The 27692-nt window shown below is 41.8% G+C and overlaps 1 protein-coding gene and 1 long non-coding RNA gene across 3 annotated transcripts; one reads left to right on the forward strand and one right to left on the reverse strand.

Annotated features, from left to right (window-relative positions):
* Positions 1 to 241: 241 nt before the first annotated feature.
* LOC144196885 (general transcription factor II-I repeat domain-containing protein 2-like) lies at positions 242 to 2331 on the forward strand. Its single transcript, XM_077717389.1, has one exon. It carries the CDS (start codon positions 387 to 389, stop codon positions 2193 to 2195), a length of 1809 nt encoding a protein of 602 aa, XP_077573515.1. The 5' UTR covers positions 242 to 386; the 3' UTR covers positions 2196 to 2331.
* A 16415-nt stretch (positions 2332 to 18746) lies between these two features.
* On the reverse strand, positions 18747 to 21622 carry LOC144197281 (uncharacterized). 2 transcript variants are annotated; one of them, XR_013326507.1, is made up of 3 exons: positions 20829 to 21622; positions 20212 to 20537; positions 18747 to 19920 (listed from the first exon to the last, which is right to left on the reverse strand). It is a non-coding gene; the product is annotated as an uncharacterized LOC144197281 (long non-coding RNA). The 2 variants fall into 2 exon arrangements; XR_013326506.1 differs by having other exon boundaries at positions 20212 to 21622.
* Positions 21623 to 27692: the final 6070 nt, after the last annotated feature.

Consider the following 27692-nt stretch of genomic DNA (forward strand, 5'->3'; position numbering starts at 1 on the left):
ACACAGACTGGATAGGGGCTCTCGAGGACCGGACTTGGCCATCCCTACTCTACACCGTCAGGCGGCGATAATAACTTTCACACAACATATTAAAAATTGAGGGGAGAATGTCTACCTCATTGGAATATATTGGCTCTAGCTCAGACATGGGCAAACTACGGCCCGCGGGCCGTATACGGCCCGTTAGACAATTTAATCCGGCCCGCCGAGCTTGTCCAATAAATAAAATAATAATGCTTCATAAATCATTCATTACATCTTGTCCATGCAATACCGTGTCTCACCAATAAATGGCGCGCTGACATTTAGGCCTTTGTTGAGTCGCGCCTTTCTCTTTATTTATCTCTCTTTAATTTTCTCATTGTCATTTGAGCCCTTCTGTAAAAATGAGCGGACCAAAGAAAAGGAAAGTGGACAGTGAGTGTCGTGTATTTAATAAAGAGTGGACAACTAAATATTTCTTCACTGAAGTCCGATCAACAGCTGTATGTCTGATATGCCAAGAAACTATTGCTGTTTTCAAAGAGTACAATATCAGCTGTCACTTTGCCACGAAGCATGCAAACTACGCTAGCAAGCAGTCAACACAACAACAAGCGGCTACTGCTCAGAGATTGGTGGCTAATTTGCAGAGTCAGCAGAATTTTTTTCACCGCCAAACTGCAATTCAAGAGGCAAGCACAAAGACAAGCTTTTTGCTGGCCTTCAAACTGGCAAAGGCTAGCAAGCCTTTCTCCGAAGGCGAGTTTTTGAAAGAATGCATGATAGAGACAGCAGGTGTTTTGTGTCCGGAGAGCAAAGGCAAGTTCGAAAAAATCAGCTTATCACGCAGGACAATAACTCGCCGTGTGGAACTCATTGATGAAGATATAGTGAGCGAGTTAAACAAAAAAGCGGCAACCTTTAAGTTATTTTCATTAGCGCTTGATGAAAGTACGGACATTAAAGACACTGCTCAGCTCCTCATTTTTATCCGCGGGATAAACAAAAGTTTTGAGATAACTGAGGAACTTTTGAGCATGGAGCCGCTGAAGGGGAAAACGCGAGGCGAGGACTTATATGAACATTTGTCTGCTGTCGTTGAGAGAATGAAACTACCATGGAATAAACTTGCCAATGTCACCACAGATGGATCGCCAAATTTAACTGGAAAAAACGTCGGACTGCTGAAAAGAATCCAGGATAAGGTGAAAGAACAAAACCCTGAGCAGGATCTTATCTTCCTTCATTGCATAATTCATCAGGAGTCTCTGTGTAAGTCTGTATTGCAGCTTAATCATGTCATGGATCCAGTTGTAAAACTTGTTAATTTCATACGCGCACGAGGACTTAATCACCGTCAGTTCATTACGTTCTTGGAGGAAACTGATGCGGATCACCAGGACTTACTCTACCAATCCCGTGTCCGCTGGTTAAGTTTGGGCAAAGTGCTACAACGAGTATGGGAGCTCAAAGAGGAGATCATCTCCTTTTTGGAGTTAATTGGGAAATCCGAAGAGTTTCCCGAGCTGAGAGACGTGAACTGGTTGTGTGACTTTGCTTTTTCTGTTGACATTTTTTCGCACATGAATGAGCTGAACGTGAAACTACAGGGGAAAGATCAATTTGTACACAACATGTACACAAATGTGCAAGCCTTCAAATCGAAGCTGATTTTATTCTCCAGACAAATGTCAAACAAATCGTTCTCTCATTTTCCCACTCTAGCCACGCTAAAAGAGGCCACCCGAAACATAAAGAAATACTGCAAAACACTGGACGACCTGCACAGAGAATTCTGCCGTCGGTTCTCAGATTTTGAAAAAATTGAGAAGTCACTTCTGTTGGTCTCCTGTCCATTATCACAAGACCCTGAAACAGCGCCACTGGAGCTGCAATTGGAACTGATCGATCTTCAGTCCGATTCCACTTCAAAGGAGAAGTTTAACTCTTCTAAACTGGATGACTTTTACGCTTCACTTAATGAAGCCATGTTTCCAAACCTGCGGAGGATGGCACAGAAGATGCTGGTGTTGTTTGGCTCGACCTACGTTTGTGAGCAGACGTTCAGCATTATGAACATCAACAAAGCCCGTCACAGATCCAAGTTAACTGACCAACACCTCCGATCTATCCTGAGACTTTCCACAACAAAACTAACACCAAACTTTGATGCACTGGCAAAAAAGGGAGACCAACAACACTGTTCCCACTGAAAGTTCGAGTTTTTCTACTATGATAAAAAAATTGAAAGTTTGAAAGAGCGCATCTTTTATTTACGCACTGCAGCGGGACAGAAAGGATTGAGGTTAGTCGCCTATGTTGTTGGGTAGTAATGTTTTGAATGTTGAAAGTTATATTCATCAACATTTCAATAAATTTTGATATTTGTTTTACTTGGTGCCTTCAATTGAATTGTATTAAAAACAGATGCAATCTCCAGGGTTGATAGATCAGTTTTCTATTCTAATCTATTTGGCCTACTATTTCTCTTGTACATTTGGAAAATGCAGTCCTCAATGTTAGTGAAACGTGTTGAACATTTATTTGCATGTGCTTGCTGTACTATGAGGTTTGGATACTACAAGCAACGCTTTATTATATTTGGCCCAGCAGTCAATGTACTGCTGTGGCCCCTTGTTCAAATTTTATAACCCATAGTGGCCCGCAAGTCAAAAAGTTTGCCCATCCCTGCTCTAGCTACACAATGTTAAGTTTACATTGTCTCCTCATACTTCCCCTGAACCACACACACTGCACTTCAATAATTTTTCATCTTCACCACTTAAACCGATGAGGAATGCAGGGTTGTTAGTTATATCAAATAAGTTATTTCACTTTATGTACTATTAATCTTTGTTTTGCTTTCACTTATATTTGTCTGCATTGTCTCATGGTGGAGATATTTTTAGTTAAAGCACTTGTGGTTGTGGTTGCTCTTAGCTTTACATAAATAACTGTAAGATAAGACAAAGTCTCTTTGCAAATGCTTGCTCATATTGTATTAGTTTTTGTAAGTATAACAGCATCGTAGTCATCCTTATGGCTGACATGTCAGCATAAACACCCAACTGTCTGAATGAATAATCAATCTTAGTCTTGTGATTGGGTTGACATGTCAGCACAAATACTCAACTGTCCGACACTGATCAATTACTTTTTGCCCTGCAAATGACTAAAACGTATCTGTCCAAAGTCCTAGTGACAACTGTCAGTTTTGCCTGTATTTAAGACACACTCACTGGTCATTCAACTAGAGTTGCAAGAACATCACGCTGAACAGGACTCCACTGCTAGAGCTGTCACTCTCCACTTTGCAGTTTCGGTAATAAACCTATTTCCTAATTGAAATTGGTCTTTGAGTTTAATAGTTACCTACAATGCCTTGCCTACGTATTCGGCTTCCTTGAACTTTTCAACCTTTTGCCACATTTCAGGCTTCAAACATTCATTAATTCAGGGTTGTGGGGCTTGTCCCAGCTGACCCTGGGCGAAAGGCAGACTACACCCTTGACCGGTCACCATTCAGCGTAAGGCACGCAGTAGGACAGATGACCATTCACACTCACAATTAAAATTTGGGTCGGGTCGGGCCCAAACTGTCAATAATTACTTCGGGTTCGGGTTGGGTCGGACCGAGCTTATCTCGCTGACATTATATGTCAAGGCAGCCTGCCAACCATCGTGTCTCCAGAATAAGGCAACCTGTGATATAGCCATCGCTCATTATCCTATTTGCTCAACATGCTTGACTGTGGACACTGACACCTGTGTTCCAGCAGCTTCTATTACTTGACAGATCTGCTTTTTGTTAATTCTCGGTTTAATCTTCACCCTTCTGACCAATTTTCTCTCGGCAGCAGGTGATAGCTTGTGTTTTCTTTCTGATCGTCGCAGTGACAAAACATTTCCATGCACTTTATACTTACACACAATTGTTTGCACTTGGGACCTGCAGCTGCTTTAAAATGGCTCCAAGGTACTTTTTTGACTTTCCCATTGTAGCGTTTGTGGGCGTTTGAATCCAATAAGCAATGTTCCCTCTAAGCTCCGCGCGTGCGCAATTGGGCACTACTCTCGTCTTCTCTGCGCAGCAGAAATCATAGGGCGCGCAGTAAATAAAATCCTAACTTTTTTTAACCCCTTTCCCCATGATAGCACCGTTTCCGCAGTAGCCAGTGGCAGTAGCTCTGTCCACTTTCGTGCTTTTCATGTTTTACCGCATGTTTTACATGAAAAATTAGAGGGAACATTGACATGCACCTGCTTACGGCAGGGGTGATACTGGTGTGCCCATAGCGAGCAACGATGATGTCGCTCACACTGGTACTCAGTGCACTCAGGGAAGTTGTCTTTCTGCCCAGACCAACAGAAAATTAGAGGGAACATTGCCAATGAGCCCTATTTAAATGGCCTGAGATAAGTCACCAGCTGCAGTCACTCATAATCACTCACAAGAAGTTAAGAGGCCATGCTATGAAGCTCATTTCACTGACACAACTCACCAAAATTGCTAATTTGTGTTGCTGTATGTATATTTCTGACCCAGCCGATTTGATCACTTTTTCTGTTACCCCATATTATAGTTGTAAAAGAATCAAACTTCATGAATATTTTTTTGGGACAAAGAAGTATCTCTTCCAATCACTATCAGAGAAAAATCAGAGTTGTAGAAATAACTGGAAACTCAAGAGAGCCAAGACATTATGTTCTTAACAAGTGTATGTAAACCTTTGACCTAAACTGTACATACATACATTTTGTTAAAGAGCCTGACAGCTGATGGGGTTGATGCTGATGCCATTCTTCAGAGAAATTGTATGAAACACATTCAGATAAAAGGACAACTTCGCATGGCAATTGCTTGTTCATATTGTATCATTTTTTGTAAGTATAGAAACATCGTTGTCATGAGAAACTTGCCCCGAGTTTGGTTGTTGTCATGGAGACTTGACACTGATTAACCGGATTTCGCCCAATGTTTGGTCGTTGCCATGGAGACTTGCTACTGATTAATCAGACTTTGCCCAAAGTTTGGTCGTTGTCATAGAAACCATACTATGCATACTAACATGCCCTGTTTCCCTATATAAAGACTGACGCAGTGTTCATTCAGAGAGAACAGACTGAGTGGTTCACAGCTGTTTGAGCATTGTCCCCCATCCTGTAGTCCGGTAATAAACCTACTTCCTATTAAATTGATCTCACTCTTTCTTAACCTGCTCCTGGAGTTGTATTTTCAGATCTATCAGAAATGCAAAAAGGAGATATACTCAGCCCCTCTCAACTATATGATCTCATGATTCTCTACACCTGTATATTTAGGACAATTATTAATGACCTTACCAAACAAAAATTGTTTTCCAATAATGAGTGGTGAGTGTATTCACATCAAGAAATCACCAAGAAAGCGTGCCCACATTTATGTATAGTTGTCTATTAGTGTTAAAATAAATATTGCACGCTTTCTACAAATTAAAAAAAAAATCTCTGTCATCTAATCTCATTTTCTGAACCACTTTATCCACATTAGGGTTGCCGGGGGGTGCTGGAGCCAATCCCACATGAGACAGGGCAAGTGGCGGCGGACACCCTGAATCGGTGGCCAGCCAATCGCTGGGCGCAAGGAGACGGACAACCATGTACACTCACACCCATACCTAGGAGCAATTTATAGTGTCCAATCAGCCTACCATGAGCCAACTGAAGTACCCAGAGGAAACCTACGCAGGCCCAGGGAGAGCATGCAAACTACACAGGTGGACGTGACCTGGATTTGAACCCAGGACCCTAGAGCTGTGAGGCCGACGCATTACCCACTCACTCCACTGGGCTGCTATTAAAAAAAACACTTAGCAAATGTTACTATGTCTTACTGAAGTAAATTTGCATCCATATAACCAATGATTCATAAAGGAAAATCTTAAAATAATATTAGGAGTCCTGTAGCTTTTTCATACTACTGTACATAATGAGTAATGTATCTAAATGTTTACACAAATATACATGTGTGCGTGGGCTGCGCATGTGTGTGTAGAGGCAAAGCCAAGAGTCCTGTTTATATTGAAAACAGTGCAAGAGAAGCCAAAGAGGAAGCGAAACACAAGCTGTTCTTTGAAGTATTGGTCAGTGCATAGCTATTTTGAACATGCTATTTAACCAACAAAAACATAACAATGTGTTATTCCTTAACATGTATCTGGTAGTATGAATGATCAATGTGGTGCAATACATTTATTACAGAGTGGTGATGTTGTTGTTGTTTTTTTAAACTGCACACCTAATGGGTTTGATAAGGTAATAAGATATTTCCTGATTTACTGGTGTGGAATACAGGAAGGAAAAGAGCATGTGAGTCGCTCAGAGGGGGGTGGCGGGTTGTTGGGGTTTACCATGGAAAAACCTGTACAATTGTTGGTGGGGAACAGCAGTGCAAATTGAGGTCAGTTTCAGTCAGGTAGCAATTTACCTTTGATCCTGCTGCTGAACTGGATGAAAGACATCCTGCTTTCCTCACACAAGCTGAGGGAGGTTGAGGTTCACATTTCTACCTCATACGTGAGTAAACTCTATTACACAATCTCTTTCTCTGATTCTCTCTGTATGTAATAGGACCAGAATGTGGTTCTATAAACAGTCCCCTCTTTAAAGTTCCCCTATACGGTCAGGTGGTACTCTACTGAATTTGATCGCTTGGACATCGCTGAGTCATAAACCCGTTTTTTTTCGTTTGCCCGTCTCTTGAGCAAATTGGAGGTTAGACAGCGGTTGCTGGGGCCATATACCGATACACTTTTGGCTTCAAATAATCCTTTTATCCCCAGACTTAGCAAGCTCCTGTATCTCCAGAGCCTTCTCTATCCACCACTGTTTTTAGATTGCCCGACCCGTTTGAACAGCTCCTATTGCTTTGTCATAGGCATCCCCCCCTTTCCATATTGAGCGGATAGACATACTGGAGCAAATGAGGCACTGCACGAGTATTGCTCTAGTGTTGAGGATGTCATGGTGATCTTTGAAGCGGACAATGATATAATCAATGAGATGCCAAAGTTTGGAGCAAAGTTGAATCCAAAATGGCTTTTTTAAATGAAAGAGTAATTAATAGGTTATGCTCTGAACTCTTGGTTAGCAGTAGTATTCCGTTTGAGTTAATATTTCCAACCCATTCTTTTTCGAGCTTGCTTTGTGGCCTCATCCCACTCTGGCATTATAGTCTCCCAAAGGATTGGTTTGGTCTCACTTGGGATTTTATCCAGATCACTGTAGAATACCTCATTGGCTTTGTCCTGGAGGTTTAGTGCATAGGTACTTATATCTGTGGCCATCTGACTTTTGGCAGGCATCAGGCGTATGGTCATTAGGCGCTCATTGATGACCACAGGCAATAGGCTTTCCCTCCTAAAGAACATATACCCTCCTTTTTCCTCCTTTAGCTGACCTTCATCAGCTCGTCGGGTCTCAAAGAGTGCAGTGATGTTGATCGGGAACTTTCCTTTCTCTCGTGAGATGATGGCAGCTCTCCCTTCAGGCTGGTCACTGGCTTGGTTGTCCGTGAGGTTTGGCACATTCCAAGCTTCAAAACCTAATTGTTTTCTGTGTTTTTGACCGCGTGGTGGTGATCCTTTTGGATGCGATATTCCAGACAGATTTTTGTGAGGCAGGCTATGTTTAGGGTACATATTCTAACCTCCTCCCCTACTGGGGTGAACAGAGTGGATGCTGAATAAGGCTGGTCAGTTATGTGAGCGGCTGCTGAGAAGCTCTTCCTGCCTCAGGCTAATAACTTAATGACTGAATCTGACACCCACCACTTATGTGCCAAGTTGTGGCTAAGGACTCCCAGACTTCAATGTCCGGTCCCGGTTACCACTTCTTGATTGCCACATGAGTTTGACATACTGGGGTGTAGAACGGATGAGTTCCCATTTGGGAATTCCTGCGCGTAAGATCCTTTAGGGTGGGGAGACTGATAAGCCTGCAGGTTTTACATAATCATTGGTGGTGACGTGCCATGATCCAATGGCATGGAGTCCATGATGACTGGAGAGTACCCTCTGCTGCAGCATTCTTCTGCCCTCAGTGATTTGGGGATTTACATTGTTATGTTCCACCACTTCCACTATTGAGGACTTTGGAACGCACTTTGTCTGGGACCGCTCCTTCGACCTGACCGCCAAGGTTATACCTACTAGGATTTTCAACAAAAAAAAACTTAGTGTTGGGCATTTCTTGTCTCTAAGAGTACAACCCAAATATTAACTGGTCTCACTACAAATTGAAAGCCTGGAGTCCAGCGCAACACACCAGGTGTCTCCATTCGGCTCTTGTGACTACTAGGCTCATTCTGACATCACTCCTCCCTGATCTGTCCTCTTTGCCAGACTGTTACCATGACATTGCATAGGTTTTTAGCAAAAACATATTAACAACCCGTTATAATCCAAACAATGTACTTGTTGCAAAAACGATTATAACTTATGAGTATAGAAACTTGTTACCTTTTTGTTCCGGCCGTCATATTTTGCATACTTATTATGCTACCCTTATAACGGCGGCCGAAAGTAGCCTGCTGTAAACAATGCACCCGAGACTCGCACATTCACGCACACACATAAAAAAAATAAACAACCAGCGGCCGAAGGTAGCTCGCTTTAAACAATACCCGAGACCCGCACATTTACTCGCACACATGAAAAAGTAAATAACCAGCGGCCGAAGGTAGCTTGCTGTAAACAATACCCGAGACTCGCACATTTACGCGCACAAATAAAAAAAGTTAACAAGCATCACTAAGCATTACATTCTTTCTCACATGCTACTTATTGCCTCTTGCACATCTCACACTCAATCGATATTCAAAACAAAGCAACATACCTTTAAAAGACGGGTGAAATAATCAGACAGGTCCTTTGTTGTATTTCAAACCAACTTAGAGAAATGTCTGAATAGCCCGTTATTATACTATACCAAGGTCTATGACCATTGGTTAATCACTGCGTGACTTGCGCGTGCCCATTACGTCATCGCCGTGTGTTTAACGCATGCTAAGCGGCATGAGTCCCTTTTTAACTTAACACCTGCACTCATGTATAACATCAACTACTTCACCCTGTCACACTCTCCCCCACAAAAACAAATGTCGTCCCGACATTAATATGCTCCCAAACATTTCCACTTTGGTGAGCCGATGCTCATTAAAGTCCAGGCGGCACGGGCCACAGTTCAAATATAATCCACAACTCGTACGGTCCACGTTTTACTGGATGGCACAGTAATCACAGTCCATAACAGTCCATAACAGTCCATAACAGTCCATGACAGTCCATGACTGCATCATGCACGTCGTCTTTGTAGGTTCAAGCTTGTTGGAGTCCAAACAAAAAAGGTGGCTGCAGGTAATATGGATGCAGGTGTACTAACCAAGGGGCCACTCCTGGTGCAGGGTAAACAGTTAGCCGCTCCTGCGGTGACTGTGTACTATAACAGGAGGGGATTCCAAGATGGTCATAGGTCGTACGTCGTGGTGGGTGTCTCTCCCTTCTCGGCCGTTCATCAGTCAGCGCCTCAGGTTCCGTCACGGCGGTTGGCGGGGAAGTCTCTGATAACTGCTCATCACTAGGACCTTCAAGAGGAGGGTTTGCTCCCTCACCAGGCAGGTCCTCCAGCTGATGGTCCTCTTCTACTTGTACTGGTCCGGAAGCAGGACCCCTCACTTCGTGTGTCTGGTCCACAGGCAGTGGCCTGTGCTCCGGCTCCATCTCTTGGGTACCTCTCTCATTTAGCTGGCGTAGCTCATAGTGGAAGTCATCTTCGTCATCGCTTTCTTCGTCTGACTCCTGATGAGATGCCGGCTGCTGTTTCTTTCTCGGCGTCCTCGTGCCGATTTTCCCTTCTTCTGGTGTTATCTCAACGGGCAAATGGTCACAAGACATTAGTAGATTTCTGTGCAGAATTCTGGAACGATCTTTACCTCTTTCTGGCCTAACTTCATAAATTGGTAGGTCAGATCCCATTTGCTTCACCACTGTGTGAACTGTATCTTCCCAGAAGTCACGGAGTTTCCCAGGTCCTCCTCTTGGTGTCAGTTTTTCCATCAGGATGCGCTCTCCTGGTTGTAGCACAGAACTCCTTACTTTAGTGTCATAGTGCTTTTTACCTTTTTCTGCCGCTTTCCGTGCGTTCTCGGTGGCAATGGTGTACGCCTCCTCCATCCCTCGTCTCAATTTCCCCACATAGTCCTGCTGTCCATCTGCATCGGACCTGTTGCATAGTCCAAAGAGCATGTCCACTGGAAGCCTTGGCGAACTCCCGAACAGTAGATAAAATGGTGAATAACCTGTCACATCACAACGGGTACAGTTGTAAACATGCACAAGTTTATTCGAAGGCTCCTTCCAATTCGATTTCTGTATCTCCGTCGGTTCTGGTTCAGTTTCATTTGTCTTTTTGCCAGCAGATTCCAGATTTGAAGAGGAGCTCATTTCTTTTGCGTTCAGAGGTTTAACTTGTACGTTTCTTGATGTCCGAATGTCTGGTTTTGGTTTGACCTTTTGGAATCTACTCGTCTTTGTCTGTTGAGTAGGAATTGATTCACTAGATTTTTGACATTCAAGGGGAGACTTGTCAGTGTCTCTACCATATTGGGTCAAAGCTCTAGTTGATTCTGTCTTTAACCTCTCATTCGCCTGTTCTTGTTCCCTTTCTTTCAAGAATGTAACTTTTTGCAGCTTCAATAATTCAAGCTCCTCTTTCAGTACTTCCTCCCTCTGGAGAGATGCCATAATCTCTCTTTCTGTTGCTTGCTTGGTCTGAAAAAGTTTCTCCTTCTCCACAACAAACATGTCCACCTGTTTCTCCAGAGCCATTTTCTCTTCTTGCAGTACGCTAATCTCATCAGTTTTCTGCTGCTCAGCTTGTTCAAACTGAAGTTCAAGATGGTCAATCTTTTTCTTAAAGGCTTCTCTCTGTTGCGATATGTCCTCTTTCAGTCTTTTGATGATGTGATCTTTAGATTGAACGATTTCATCAGTATGCAAGTTTTCTAGCGCCAAGAGTTTTTTCTGTTGGGCTATTTCCTCTTCATAAGATAAAAGTTTCAATTCTTTTGCCTCCACATCTGCTGCTGCCTTTGCTAAACAGCCAACTGTTTTGTCAAGCTGGTTCTTCAGCTCTGCATTTTCGCACCGCAGATTTTCTATAGCTTCATTCCTCGCAGAGAGCTGCTCCAACAAATCTCTTCTTTGCTTATCGCTCTCTCCATTATGCCTAGCTTGTTCTTGTTTCATGGCTTCAAGGTCCCTCTTGAGAATTTTTTCGCGCTCAAGAGAGGCCAAGTGTTCACTTTTTATTGCCTGCTTTGCCCCAAAAAGTCTCTGCCACCCCAGTCTTCTGTCTCCATACAACATCCTTATCCCCTCTTTTAGTTTTAACAACTCAGACATACCTTGGTCCTCGTCTTTGAGTTCGTTCCTTTCCAAATGGTTATCAATGTGACTACACAATCTGAATTGTGATATGCGTTTCGGACTCCCTATGTTAAGGAAATCACATATTTCTAACACGTCATTAACTGTTAGCTTGTGCAACATTTCTTCTACCTCTATGCGTACTTGCTCCCGTTCCATTTCCATTTTCTCAACACGGTAGGAGTTTGGTTTATGATGCAAAAGTGTGAGCACTGAACTGGCACGTTTTTACCGTCTCTCTGATGATCTCTACTGGCCTCAGATGACGAGTACTCTGCCAACTTCACGTCCCTTTTCACCACAACGCCTCTCCTCACTGTCTTGTTCCTGGATGTGGTTGGTTCTGCTGGCTCAGCATTCAGTAGTCAGGTTGTGAATACTGGTCATCTAAGCAGCAATCCCAGCGGTGCCTCCAAAAAATGTTGTACCCGTGATTTTTCACGGGTGGCGGTATTTTTCGCCTTTAAAAGACGGGTGAAATAATCAGACAGGTCCTTTGTTGTATTTCAAACCAACTTTAGTTATATCAAAGCAATTCACACAAAACATAATATACAATAACACTCAAATATATACATAGTAACATATTAACAACCCGTTATAATCCAAACAATGTACTTGTTGCAAAAACGATTATAACTTATGAGTATAGAAACTTGTTACCTTTTTGTTCCGGCCGTCATATTTTGCATACTTATTATGCTACCCTTATAACGGCGGCCGAAAGTAGCCTGCTGTAAACAATGCACCCGAGACTCGCACATTCACGCACACACATAAAAAAAATAAACAACCAGCGGCCGAAGGTAGCTCGCTTTAAACAATACCCGAGACTCGCACATTTACTCGCACACATGAAAAAGTAAATAACCAGCGGCCGAAGGTAGCTTGCTGTAAACAATACCCGAGACTCGCACATTTACGCGCACAAATAAAAAAAGTTAACAAGCATCACTAAGCATTACATTCTTTCTCACATGCTACTTATTGCCTCTTGCACATCTCACACTCAATCGATATTCAAAACAAAGCAACATACCTTTAAAAGACGGGTGAAATAATCAGACAGGTCCTTTGTTGTATTTCAAACCAACTTAGAGAAATGTCTGAATAGCCCGTTATTATACTATACCAAGGTCTATGACCATTGGTTAATCACTGCGTAACTTGCGCGTGCCCATTACGTCATCGCCGTGTGTTTAACGCATGCTAAGCGGCATGAGTCCCTTTTTAACTTAACACCTGCACTCATGTATAACATCAACTACTTCACCCTGTCACATATGCCCCGGGTTGTCTACACTTATCTCAAGTCACCCTATGCAGCCCAAAATAATTAACTTTTTAAACATAAATACTCAATATAACAATGAACAGCATACTCACAAATCAGTTGAAGCTGGGGCAAACAAAACTTACTTAACTTTGGACAATTGGTCCCTTCTAAAGAAAATGAGGACACCACTGTTTTAGCACCTGCATGCCAGACAGTCGAGCCCAGAACTGCAAAATAGGGGGGGGGGGGGGGGGGTTTAATAAGGGCAGGAATGATCTTGATTGGAGGAGGGATGAGTGGGAAGTAGTCACAGCTGTGTTGGCCTGGGCAGGGCTCCGCCACAGGGTGGAACCACAGCTCAAGGTACCTGCAGAAAAAAAAAACACAAAACAACACAACCTGCTACAGAATGTATACCCAGGCTGACACCTGTAACAGAGGGCTTGGTGGGGCTTCCACACCGGGGGACCGAAACGGTAAAACTCGGGTGGATAGTTGGAATGGGAACACTGGAACGGGTCACCGGGATAGGAACCCCTGAGTGGCTGGCCATAACAGGGACACATAGGAGGCTACCCGGAACAGGGACACAAGAACGGGGCATCGGAACAGGAATTACTGGATGACAAGTCGGAATGGGAGAATGTGGGCGAACAGTTGGAATGGGAATGCATGGTTGGATAGACGGTGACGGTAAGCAAGAGGCTGGGAGTTGGGCTGGCGACCGGGTAGTCGACTCGGGGGCCCGAGTGTCACGGCGTAGCACAACTATCCCCTCTTCCGCGATATGGGAAAAGTCACGCCGCTGCATCCTCCCCCAAAAACAAGGCAAATTCCCAGTCGCCAGTGGGCGTTGACCAAAATTCATAATTGAGCTTCCCCGTCGACCGCCACCTGGTGGTCCATTGTAGATGGCCAGATAGGAACCCAGGTAGGGGTCTATGGGAAAATATTCCGGGTGGAGACTCCGGGGAGGATTACCGAGGACCAAATCGAGTGAGAGAATCACGGTCCTTGTCCGAGTCTGAGTATAATAAATTGACCACAACTTATGGTCACCAGGAACATCACTGCCCCAGATTGAATCACGTGGTTTGAATTCCACTGACTTTGATCTTATATATCTTACTGTTATGTTCACTCCCCTTCAAAGGAATGCATCTTGGACCACCTGCATCACTGCAGATCTAAATGTGACACCTAGACCCAGTGAATTCAGGATATCAGGATACCTGTGGAAATGGGTATACGGCTACACACATAACAACTTTCATTCACACCAGTTAGTTTTTGTCTGAAATGCCATGAAATAATACCACATATTTTCTTCAAAGTGGTTATTTGGATTGCTCTTTTCATACCACTTCACTTTCCTCTGTGACAGCAGCACGGCATTGTCTCGTTTTTCGGCTCGAATCTCTGGGGGCGGGACATTCAGCCACATCCAGGCTGCCACTGATAGTACAGTCACAGTGATGGGGGTGGCAACTGATTTCATTTTGGCTTCTGTGTGAGGGTGTAAAAACTATGAGAGGTCAAGGTTAGGTGAAAGGTGCTCGTGGCAGGTGAGTAGACGTCAGATGATTTTTTCACGGACAAGGGTTTTGGAACCGCCCGATTTCCAGTCTACTCAGAGTCACCGTTGTCTCGAACTACTTTGATTTGGGATTGGTGAATCCACGTCGACCTCTCAGCAATCTTTACTGCGGTGGGGGTGGTGAGTTAAACCACGAAGGGGCCTTCCCAACGTGGCGAGGACCAGGACTTTCTTTTTATGACTCAAATCAGGCTCTGGTCACCAGACTTCACGACCTCCTGCAGGATAGACAAAAAGATCACGGCAGCTTACATGTTCTTTGGACAAGTTTATCGGTTTCTTGGTCTTATTGTACCATTTGTTCGCTCTTCAAGTCCCACGCTCTTTTGGACATTGCACTTGTTGTTGTTATTGTTGTTGTTAGGCCATCCAGGCGTCTAGGGGTTACTCTCAGTCACATTAGTTCATCCGGGGGGTAGCTGGAGGTGTGTAGCAGTCGAATTTGAAGGCGGCGACGGGCGGCCTCTCAGGAGACAGCTCGTGAAGGTTCCAACTTTGTCTCCCCGTTGCACTTGTTTGGGCCTGAGGTTTTCTAGCACATTGTCTGTAACAAATTAAACAGTTCCTACAAACATTTTTAAAGTAGGTATTTAGACCTCTGGGACATGGAACACATGCTCTGCCATGTCTATCTTCCCCCCTGTTGAGACATGGCTCCTTCCATGGCTCAATTTTGGAATAAATTCTTTGGTAGGCACGGTAGGCCTTTAGCTGTGAATAGGCTGACTGTTCTGCTTCTTCATGTATCTATGCATCTTTTCTTTCTATGGTGCAGTGTATTTAAATCAATTAACACAGTTTTTAGATCGACTCAGTTTTTGTTGTTGTGTATGCTGTTTGGTGTTTTCTGCTGCTGCTTTTGTTGCTGTATTCTGTCGTTGTCTTCAGCGTGTGCTTAACATTTGCTTACCACTATATGGTTGGGCTTAAAATCCCAATAAACAAAAATCATAACAATCTAACTTAATTTCTAACTATATGCCTTATCAGTCAAAATTAAATATGCTAGCTGGTATTCTATTTTGATCACTGCTTTCTTGTTAAGATCAATAAGTATATTTGTTTTTTCCTTTCCTGAAATTTCACAAATTAACTAATCATACCAAAAATAGGAAAAATAGAAAAAGCAAATCAGGCTGCTCTCTCCTCAGGAAAACAGCTTTTCCGTTCTCTGCAACAGTTACATTCAAATCAATTAGTATTCAGAAAAAAATGCACACATTTATAATCTTTGAAGTTTGCCAATCATCTCCTATAAAACTTTCTTAATCAATATTTTTCAATAGCCTGGCATAAAATTAAAATCCAATTCCATTTCTATCCCTTTTCTTTCTAATTGTTCACATTAACTATTTGTAAGAAGGTTTGGTCTCAATTGAAACGCTTTCACTCTTTTTATGGAGACAATAAAACCAATATCAAAAGTATGGCCTTACTGGCTTACGGCATTGCTCCCAGAGCAATAATCTTTCCAATCCATATTGGAGTGCTTGCCACTACGTCTGATCGCGTCAAAAAGTTTATCTTACTTGTCTGCTCAAACGTTTCCACTGAGAGAACCTTCTTACAGTTAAAGGTGGATCTGCATCCTCCTTTTCAGCTATTTGGGTGTCTGCTGGTTGGTCAGCAATACTTGATATGGACGTTCTCATCTTGGGTTGCTCGTGCGTCTTCTCCATGTTTCCTGTTGAAAAGCACAGTCTCCTTCTGCTAACTCAAAATTTAATGTGTTTCTTTAAAGTTTTTCTTTTATGCAGATAGCCAGATTAGACTCATCATTCAGCTCCAACCGTGTAGTGAATGATGGTGTTTTGTCTATAGTCTACTAAATAAGATTTCCATATTTCCATATTCCATATTTTGTTGTCCGGTTGACCTCGTTTGTGGGCGCAATGATTTCATAACGAAATATGGAACCTTTCGTCAATCCTGTCAATTAATCTGTTAACACAATTTGAATGTCATTATCATTATAAATCAATGGTACTTTGGAATTTCATATGATGCACTGTTTTTGTTTTGTTTTTTTCATTTCAGTGCTCCAAAATTTCACATTGCAGATTTGTTCCTCCAATTCAATGCATTATCATCAAAAATTTCTTTGGACGAAACAATTTTCCCTGATTTTTCATCGCCATCCAAAAAAGCTTATTGGCGATTTCAGAAATTGATTTCAAATTTCCAATCCTTCGTTGCCATCCCTGAAAAGGGCTTATTGGCGGTTTCAGAAATTGATTCCAATTTGCTAAATCCTTTTCCACCTTGATATCTAACCTACCTAATAATTTGGATCAATGCCATTTCTGCATTGTTTTCTTCTCGTTTGATATCATTAACAATTTGGATGAATGCCATTTCTGTCTCCTCTGCCTCTAAATCCTTATCTCTCTCTGCTCTTACTGCGAGGTAACTTGAGAGGTCTTTTGTCTTTTGTCCTCGGCTCAGCCATTTTTTCTTCACGTGTGCTTTGCCCTTTTCACCCCCCCCACCCTTTGTCTTTATTCTTCCTCCATTCTTTCAAAGATGTGCAATTATCCAGGAAAATGCTTCAGTATAAACTTCATGTCGATTGAGAGTTCTTTGCTGTTTGTTAAACCCATTTTTGCAACTTTTCTTTTGTTTGAAGATTTTTGCTTATTCAAAAATTATATTTATATATTCCGTTATTCTTATAATGTATTTATTAGTTTTTATTTAGTGTTTACTCACCTTCTCTAGGGACGTCCCGTTTAATTTACTATCTTATTTACCCGCCTAGATAGTCGTTTATACTCTTATTTTGCGCGGCAAACGACGTGATTTACGAGCGTGTCACAAGTGCTCTGGTATAAATTTCTCCTTATGAAGATTACTTGCAAGTTTTATATTTATTATTCTATATATATTTTCTTTATTTTAAGCTCTTTCATTCTCTTGGCACAGTATAATAATATTTTTTCTATATCTTTAACGCAATCCTCGGAGTCCCTGGCGGAGCGTAGCGACCACCTCCTCTCTGTCTGGTGATTCACTCAGTTAGAACTCTTCCAGAAATCTTGAGATCCTTACCTTGATCTCCCGTTTAATTTACCTAACTTCTCAAATCCCGAGAACGTTTCCCCTAACTTACGGGGAGCGGTAAAGAAACATTTTTCTTCGACACACGGAGCATCTTTCTTCCCTAGAAAGACGGGGTCTCAATACTGGATTGGATTCTACAATTTAATTTTAAATGTGCCTTACCGCTCAGATGTGCTCTGCGTCCGGTGGGATGGATTTGCTTCCTTCTTCTGGATAGCGGAAAATCGATCACCCTTCTCCTCAATGGGGAGACAGCTGACGTCAGGTTTTTGGATTAATTTTTCGCGATCCAAAATCAGGAGGCCAAACCTCCCAGAGTTTCGGCACCAGAATGTTGGGGCTACCAGCCAACACTTAAATAAACTCGAACACAGGAACACACACTGAGGCAGATGGAATGAAAGTTGAAGGCCGCGTCTGCAGAGGCGGGGGAGTGGACCATCCTGAGGCCCGAGAGTGTGACTACTCTCCAAGCTCCTCTAAGCTATCTCCCGCCGAAAAGCTGCTTCAACGGTGGATTTATTAGAGATAAGACAAGTCATAAAAATGGGAGGCGTTAATACAAATGAAGGAGGTGGAGTGCAGAAGGTGTAGTGCACATTTTAACCAATAGGTGTAAGTTAAATTCTATTCTAGTAACTTTTAATACATCATAGTGAAAAGGGTGCAAGACTAAATATAAGAATACAAATATATTTCACATAAATCTATCAGCTCCAGACCATTCTCTATCTGAAAAATCCAAGTCCGGATCGAGGGAGTGAAGTCGTTTAACGGAGCGCAAGAAGAGGGGGCTTAGAAATAGGCAACATGTAGATGAGAACAGGCAGGTGAACCAGACGATCCGACAAATGACAAAAAATCCATGAGGTTAAAACAGATCGGAACTAATTATCAATGACGCACTGCTGGGCGAGAGGAAAGGGAAGCCACGAGGGACCGACAAAGGTAAGAAGCGAACATTTACACACATGAAAGAGAAAATGAAATAATATCCCAAGCCAAACCTTACACACACGCGTAAATTATGTCCTATGATATACAGAACAGGCCTGTATTCCTAGAGGAGATTTTTTTGCCCCATCCACTGAACACAAGCTGCACGTGCAGCAGGTGCTACAGAGACTCCTGGAGAACAGCCTCTACATGAAAGCATAGAATGTGAATTCCATGGGTTCTTAGTTTTCAATGGAGAACTTCAGCTGGACCTTGCTAAGTTGACCGCAGTTATGTGCGGCGGGTCACCAAGGTCAAAAGTCAGATTCCTAACAGTGAACAGTGTATGCACCGCAATTGGTGGTACAGGTTTGTTGCACAGTGTAAACTATAGTAAGGTGAAGCAGGACAGTAAAGTTCACACCAGTCATTGTAGATCAAAACTGTCACACTATTCAAGTTTTTTATTTCGAAGATTTCAAAAAAATGCAAGCCCTCATTGTTATTCTTTTCATTGCAACACCAAACACCTCAAAGTTAAACAATTCCTTTAAAAATATGTGTAAACTACCCATGCATTTGACATATATTCAAGTTCCCATGAGACTGAACTATAGAGTCTTATCTCATCTAATTTCTATACCGCTTTATCCTGATTAGGGTCACAGGGGGTGCTGGAGCCAATCCCAGCTGTCTCCGGGCCAGAGGCATCAGTGGCCAGCCGATCACAGGGCACAAGGAGACGAACAACCATGCATACTCACACCCATACCTAGTGGCAATTTAGAATGTCCAATCAACCATGAATGTGGGAGAAAACTGGAGTACCCGGACCATTTGACCCTAAGACCTCAAAACTGTGAGGCCGACATGCTACCCAGTCGCGCGACCGGGCCACCCCGAACTATAGTGTCTTACGTAATTTAGGGTTCATGACACACTGAGAAATGTTTTTGTGTAATAGTTTTAATTCATTGAAAAGAATGAGTAATTTGACATTTTACAGATAATTATGCAGTCCTTTACAAGGCAGATTATATCACTACTTTTCCGCTTAAGCTGTCTACAGTATGTTCTTACTCACCTCTATTTATGAACTTTACCTTTTGGGGAAAAAATATTTGTGTACAATAATGCTGAGAATCATAATGGCAGTGGCTGTCATTTTTAATCCAACAAATAGAGCTTTATGAGCGGACGGGAGACTGTGAGGTTGGATTTTTATCACAAATACAAGCCCCGTGCGACCTTATCCTATAGCACTTATTTGAAAATAGAACTTGCTCTTCAAAGTGAATGGAAGAGAGTATCCGCGAAGGAGGATTTTTTTCTGAAACGGGAGCCCCACGCGACATTACGGCCAAAAATAGAGCTCCCTCGGCGGACTCACGGTGCCTCATTATAGCGGAGCTGATGGTGGAATTTATCCAGAAATGCTTCAAAGCTCCCGTTGTCATCACGGCAAATACCATCGACTTTGTCCGACAATAGAGACCTTGGGCAGCTAAGATGGGTGCACGGTGCGGCAAAGCTGATGTTGGAATTTCTCCAGAAATGCATGTTCTCTCCGGGCCTGCATGGGCTTTCTCCGGCACTCCGGTTTCCTTCCACATTCCAAAGACATGCATAGTAAGTTGGTTGAACACTATAAATTGCCCCTATGTATCAGTATGTACATGAATGATTCCCCTTGTTTCCTGTGATTGGCTGGTCAACGATTCAGGGTGCCTGAAAGTCCGCTGGGATAGACTCCAGCACCCCTGCAACGTTTGTGGGGGTAAAGCGGTTCGGAAATAAATGAGAACAGAAGTCTTAGCTAATGTTGCTAAAATAATGTGTTTATGTTGAAAATTACTAAATACTTTTACAAAAGGATTATTCGTGCAGATAAATACCTTTCTGTTTCCTCTTCACTGGAAGAGAGTATCCGCGAAGGAGGATTTTTTTCTGAAACGGGAGCCCCACGCGACATTACGGCCAAAAATAGAGCTCCCTCGGCGGACTCACGGTGCCTCATTATAGCGGAGCTGATGGTGGAATTTATCCAGAAATGCTTCAAAGCTCCCGTTGTCATCACGGCAAATACCATCGACTTTGTCCGACAATAGAGACCTTGGGCAGCTAAGATGGGTGCACGGTGCGGCAAAGCTGATGTTGGAATTTCTCCAGAAATGCATGTTCTCTCCGGGCCTGCATGGGCTTTCTCCGGTACTCCGGTTTCCTTCCACATTCCAAAGACATGCATAGTAAGTTGGTTGAACACTATAAATTGCCCCTATGTATCAGTATGTACATGAATGATTCCCCTTGTTTCCTGTGATTGGCTGGTCAACGATTCAGGGTGCCTGAAAGTCCGCTGGGATAGACTCCAGCACCCCTGCAACGTTTGTGGGGGTAAAGCGGTTCGGAAATAAATGAGAACAGAAGTCTTAGCTAATGTTGCTAAAATAATGTGTTTATGTTGAAAATTACTAAATACTTTTACAAAAGGATTATTCGTGCAGATAAATACCTTTCTGTTTTTTAAATGTATTTATCTTTCCCTCTGATGCATGATATAGAGGCACCCAAGTCAGATAGGATGGCACATGAATGACAAACTGCATGCCACTCATGTAACTGTGTCCTATTGTTAGAGCTAATGTATCCATGCATAAAGATAGCGTCGTTGTGTAGTTCCCAAATTATATTCTCGGCGCTTACGCTTTCAAAGTACAGTGAGTCACTGAGAATTAGACCTACAATAGTTTAGACATTGTTATAGCGACCCTAGCAGGTAATCCTTACACGCACATCACTCAAAGAGTTTTTCTCACAAGACACAAGGATGGATTAAAGCAGTGAGTTATCAACATGTGCAGCACACGTTCAATGAAAGCACAATTAACATAAATAGCGGCACTAGCTGCACTCCATTGTGAGAGGAATATGGAGTTCAGCTGTTGAATTTGCGTAAACAAAAGTCACCAGTGAAGAGGAAAGAGTGGAAACAGACATCACAGAGGACGAGGAGTGAACCCTAAACCCTCTAAACTCCAACCTTGAGCCTCAAATGTATTAAAATGACAATGGTTGGAAAGTTGCTCTTTGTTGTCACTGTTATCATCCTCATTCCTAAGCCTTTCACTGTTATAATAGAAATGTTCAAATTCAACATAATCATAAATGAAGTCTTTATGTTACTCAGGATAAGTATGTGATTTTCTGTGCACTAACAAAATAAATAAATAAACATGGATACACCTTTTTGGTTTAGAAGCTTGATTACAAATTTCCACAGTACATCTTGTATAAAATCCAGATATCAAAATCTTTGTTCATTTTCTGAACTGCTTATCCTCACTAATGTGCTAGAGCCTATCTCAGCTGTGTTTTGGCACCAGGTGGGGGATATATATATATATATATATATATATATATATATATATATATATATATATATATATATATATATATATATATATATATATATATATATATATATATATATATATATATATATATATATATATATATATATATATATATATATATATATATATATATATATATATATATATATATATATATATATATATATATATATATATATATAGGGGTGGACCTATCTATTTATGTCTAAAGTGCATTTCCCCATAGCGCTATTCTCACACTCTACTGTGACAACAAAATTTCCCGAATATAAAGTTATTCAATCCAATCCAATAGTGATTATCACATTGCTGTTAACATAGCAAACACTAAAATGGAAAAAGGAAATATGTTATGAAATGTAACAATGGCTCTGCTGCTCTAGAAACAAGTCAGCACCTCGTTGTTCAATGCAACCCTAATCCTTTTCTAAAACCATCAAATTGTTTCAAAGTAAACATAGAAGTCGGATTTATACAGAAATTGTATGTTAAACAAATTCACCTGAGACATAATGGATGGTCAAACAACCATAGAAAATAGGTCTTTTCAAGAGGCTTAGACTCCTTTACACTCGGTCAAATTTGTCCACAATACATGTGGAGTAAAACACGAAATGGCAGTGTTAGCCCGTTTGAAGTTTGGATTTGGATTTGGATAACTTTATTCATCCCGTATTCGGGAAATTACATTGTGGCAGTAGCAAGAGGGTGATTAGACAGAATAAACAGCAAAGCAAAAGCACAAAGTACAAAGCAAATCAAAGTAAATGGAATCATCAATCATTAAAACATAAAAGCCGCTAAAACACAAAACGAACAAGAGTGGACAAAGCTACCGTGGCCGCCGGCTGCCGCTTAAACAGCGCCATTTTGGTTGCGGTAACTGAATCGGACTCAAAAAGACGTAAAGTTGGACAAAAACTGGAACCCCACAGAACAGCAAAGCAAAAGCACAAGTACAAAGCAAATCAAAGTAAATGTAATCATCAAATCATTAAAACATAAAAGCTGCAAAAACACAAAAAACAAGAGTGGACAGAGCTACCGTGGCCGCCGGCTGCCGCTTAAACAGCGCCATTTTGGTTGCAGTAACTGAGTCGGACTCAAAAAGACCTTCTAAAGTTGGACAAAAACTGGAACCACACACAAGAAGTCTTCCACGAGATGGAGAACTGCTGCAGACTGTGACCAAGGTGGAGAATACGCAGAGTCGCTCTTGCAAGCTTATCCGCACAGTTACTCAGTAGTCTGAAGCTGAAGAAAACAGCAGCAGGGCAGAAAACCTCGACTCTGTTGCTGGTAGGGGCCGACAGCTCTTCCATCCCATCCCAGGATGGAATGGTTGGTCAGAAGCGTTGCCTCTTCTCCCAGCAATTTAGTCCAGCTCCAGACCTCCGGCGGTACTGAGGTGTTGCTCCTTCTGCTGCGTATTGTAACAGATAGTTAGTTCCATGTGTGTGACAGCGTAGGCATGGCTGGCTGGTCCCCAAAAAAAAAAAAAAAAGAAGTGGCCGAAAGATGCCAGGCTAACAGAACAAGGAAAGTTGTAAAAACATTAAAGTAAAAATTATAAAGTACAAAGTAAAGTAAAAAAGAATGTATTAAGAAATATTAAAATGTCATTTAAAAAAAGATAAGTTCCTTCGCTCTTGATCCCACTTCTTTTCAAATCTCTTTCCTCAATAGAAGGGACCCTGAAAGGCTGAGCAGGGATTTTTAAAAACACTTTGTGTGGTGGTTATACCCTTGAATAACAATGAGCACTGAGCACGAATTCAAATAACTTTAGGGATGAAGCACAGAGACAATGCTACGCTGCGAAAGTCTGACAATCAGTTACATGCTCAATTTCTGCTTTTGTGCCCAAAGCTTTGATCCCAAACTTCCAGCGACCCTCTTGTCGAGTTTGTTTGCTCCTATTCACATATATTAAGACTTTCCATTGTGCGCAGGCTCCAAAAACAGCTTGTGGTTGCTCACAGATTAGTTTACTTAAAAAAAATACAGAAAAAACGGTAACATAATCATAAGCGAAAACTTTCGTTGAATGTCTAGCTAGGTAATCTGTACACAATTGGACGAATCTATAACTGCTCTATTGTCAGTACACAAGTTATAAGTCACAATCTTCTGTCAATTTTTGTAAAATAATTAGGTTGTGTTCAATTTGAACAACAAACTTTAACATAAACATTTTTGTCAATACTTCGCCTTGTTCACAAAAACATGCAGTTGGAGAATTGCTGCTTCTCACAGGTGCTTAATGCACTCACGTAAGAAACCACATTCTCGAGGGAAACCATTCCAAGTTTTTTTGTCTATTTGTTGGCTTTCACAGTACACAGACATGCCATGACAGACAATACATTTCACAAGTATAATAATAAATCATTTAGCTGATCGAGGCGGCCCGACATCTTGAGTGGTTCGGGCGTCGTATTCACAGCTCTGGGGTCCTCGGTTCAAGTCCAGGTCAGTACACCTGTGTTGAGTTGCATGTTCTCCCTAAACTGTGTGGGTTTCCTGCCATGTTCCAAAACATGCATGGTAGGCTTGTTGGACACTCTAAATTGCCCCTAGGTATAGATGAGAGTGTGCATGGTTGTCCGTCTCCTTTTGCCTTGCGATTGGCTGGCCACCGATTCAGGATGTCCCCCGCCGCTGGCCCTGAGTCAGCTGGGATTGGCTCCAGCACCCCCGCTACCCTAATGAGGATAAAAAGGTTCAGAAAATGAATGAATTAATTAATTTAGTTGATCAATTGCATTTGTCTTGCTCTCTGCTTTCATCCTGACCTTACATCACTGTTTTCCCAGGTGCTCTGCCACTTCTTCTATTTGATTTTTTTCCAGATAATACACACATTTAGGCAAATTATTTGCGACAACCTTCACAAAAAATTATATTATCACACCAAATAGGAAATAAAGGTATTTAAATTGTTACCCTCCATTCGATGCCACAATCTAATGGAGGGTGGGCAAACTATTCCACAAAGGGACGCAGTGGGTGTGGGTGTTTATTCCAACCCATAAAGAGGACAGCTTTTCACCAATCTGCTGTCCTACAAGTGCAATCTGTGGATTGCAGTCAAGTACTTATTGTTTTCTACAGAAATCTCATTGGTTAATGTGTCTGTGCACCCACAGCAGTCTTTGAGGACCGGTTATGCCACTTCTGATCTAATCTGTCATTTTATTCTGTAGAATTTAAGTCACTCAAAAAATGTTCAAAGATGTTTTGATTGACCATGCCAAATAGTCCGAGTTTTTAGGTGAATGGCTTTTAGTCTTCTTGTGCATGTGTTTGTGTTGGGTTTATTCTGTATTACTATTATAAATATAGTTGTATTAAGTCATTTCTTTGTTAAATCATTCTCTTATTATTCTCAAAGTGTTGCGAGGTCATGAACTGCCGCCTAGACCACTCTCACATGGACTTCTCCAAGGATTGTTGATCGGGCAAGGACTGGATATCTGCCATTTCCAGCAACGGAGCCAATAACAAAGATATTGTTTCTGCCACGTCCATAACACTCGTGACGCACTTCGGGTTTTTCTTTATGTAATTATTATATGATTCTTAGGTCAAGGAAGGCATAATTGTTCTAATCTAAATGTTGTTTAGGTCTAGTCTCCTGTTTTTGTTATTGGTAAAATACTTTGATTGTTATTGTAGTCCCAGATGTTGTTTTACTCATACGTGATGGAATGATCAACAACTCTGTAAATTGTTTTGATTCATGGCAATAAGAGTCGTACGAAAACGTCTATTCGGGGAGACGTTCGGAAGTTGTAAGAGGAACTTGCTGAAACTCCCCTCGGAGGTTTTACCTGTTGTTATCCATTTCTATTTAATTAAATGTCAATAATTGAATAAGATGTCTGCCTGCAGTTATTGATAATTACGGACGAAGGTAATTATTAATGAACCTAACAGTTTGTGTGGTAGCCGCTATTAGAGTTATTTCCTGATTGCCTAACATAACCCACGAAAGGAGTGGCTAGGACAGATAGTTTGAGCTTGATTTATTTAAGGGACAATACATATTAATCTACATATAATCTATATAGACAACGGTCACGATCTCAACTTCGACCACGCAGCTTGTACCTTCACTTTGGACCCCACGGACCTTTTGGCTATTGACCCCCACGCTATGAAAGACGACTCCACTACCTTGTATCCCCACCTAATCCTTCACAAATGACACTCACTGCATTTGCCTGCTTCGGGGCCCTCCCCTCCAGCCATGACTGTAACAAGTGGGGAGGAAGAGAAAAAAAACAGGACAAAAGACAAGAAAACAGGAACAAAGAGAGACGGTGGTTTGGCTAAATGAACTCTTTCTAAAGGGAACTTCTCAGTCACCTCTAGAACCAGCTCTTGTTGAACTTGCATTGGAGGGGGAACTTTGAGATGAGAAATTACAGCCTGTTCAGGGTGTATGAACTGCTGTTATAGACATTATGACAAAACACATCCAGGGTTCTGGGAACCAATTTCCAGGGTGGAAAAAGAACTCAGAGAATCGTTCACTGCATTGACTCCAGGCCTTCAGCAGCACCTTGCCAAGCTGAAGATAAGCTTCCACTTTATCCTCCTCCAGCGCCACATTTCGGAGGAGTGTGGGAAAGGGAAATCTGTTCCGTGAAGACAGCTCTGTACCTCACGGTGGTATCAACCATTCCTGGAGGAGATACTACAACTGTTCTGCTCAAAGTACAAGGGTTCTTCAATTCAAAGCCACTGGGGTATGTCTCCGCCAGTCTTCATGATCCTGACCCCGTGCCTCCTTTTTTTAATAGTTGTCTTTGTTAATGAGATCTTATATGTGAAATTATGTTGACCTAGATTACGTTATGTCAATCCAGGATATTTTAGTTTGATGGTGAAAACAAAAGGCCAACATATGATAGGCATATGGATAGTATTTATTTTAAGTTTTAGAGTGTGAAGTTAAAAAAACTGATTACCTAAATATAATAAATAAGGTTAGTTTTGATAAGATTTTTCCAGTTTTGTTGCTGTTTGTTCAGCATTTAGGTTCTTCAGTGTTGGCCACTCAGTTCAAATTGCATTGCAAACAAAATACAGTATAAGTATGATAGATGTGAATGGTATGACAATCCCCGCAAAGGCAGAGACGAGAAATAGGAATGTGCATACTGCCAACAGATCTGAGTGCATTACAGCAGCTGAGCAATCACAGGATTTTTGTCTGGTTTGCAAATAGGCTCACATATACGCACACAATCAGACATTAATCCATTAATATCATCACCCACTAGATGTTTGTCTCATCTCATTTTGACACAGTCATTCATTTAGGAGCGTGTCCTGGCTCTCTCCTTCAATACAGTACAACTGTATTTGTTCAAAATATCTTTACTTTTGCTTTGTCACATTCACATACTTGACGAATTTCCAGTTAAGCTTTAACAGTCTGAGCCAGTTTCCACAGCAGGGATGCTCCCTTTCCCTTCGCGACCATCAGTGACATTTCCACTTCTTGATCCTCATATTTTACTTCGGCCATGAACTGTCCCGAAACCCGATAATATTGGGTAACATTGCAGATTGATTCCATTTTTTTAGACTACGATCCCCTACACAGAAATGAGATATGAAGACACTGCTGATTCTGATGAAAATGGACTACAACTACTAGATACATCTAAGAACATTGAAAAAAAATCTTACAAAAGACAAAATGAGTCATCCTTAGTCATAGTTAGTAGCAACCTCCCTTGGCAATAACCTTCAGATGTGAATCTAAAGACACTATACTGTAATCTGCAAATGTTTGGACATATTGTGTCAGGGTAAGGGCTTCCACATTAGCATTTTTGGACTTGCGCACTCCAAGTGGCATTTAACAGAGATTGTCATTAAAATGTATTGTTGTCACGTTTTGTTGGGGTTTCGGGTGGATGAGTGCGTGTTTTTCCTTGTGTGTGCTA

This window comes from Stigmatopora nigra, chromosome 5 (assembly GCF_051989575.1).
Source record: "Stigmatopora nigra isolate UIUO_SnigA chromosome 5, RoL_Snig_1.1, whole genome shotgun sequence".
Lineage (NCBI taxonomy): Eukaryota > Metazoa > Chordata > Actinopteri > Syngnathiformes > Syngnathidae > Stigmatopora > Stigmatopora nigra.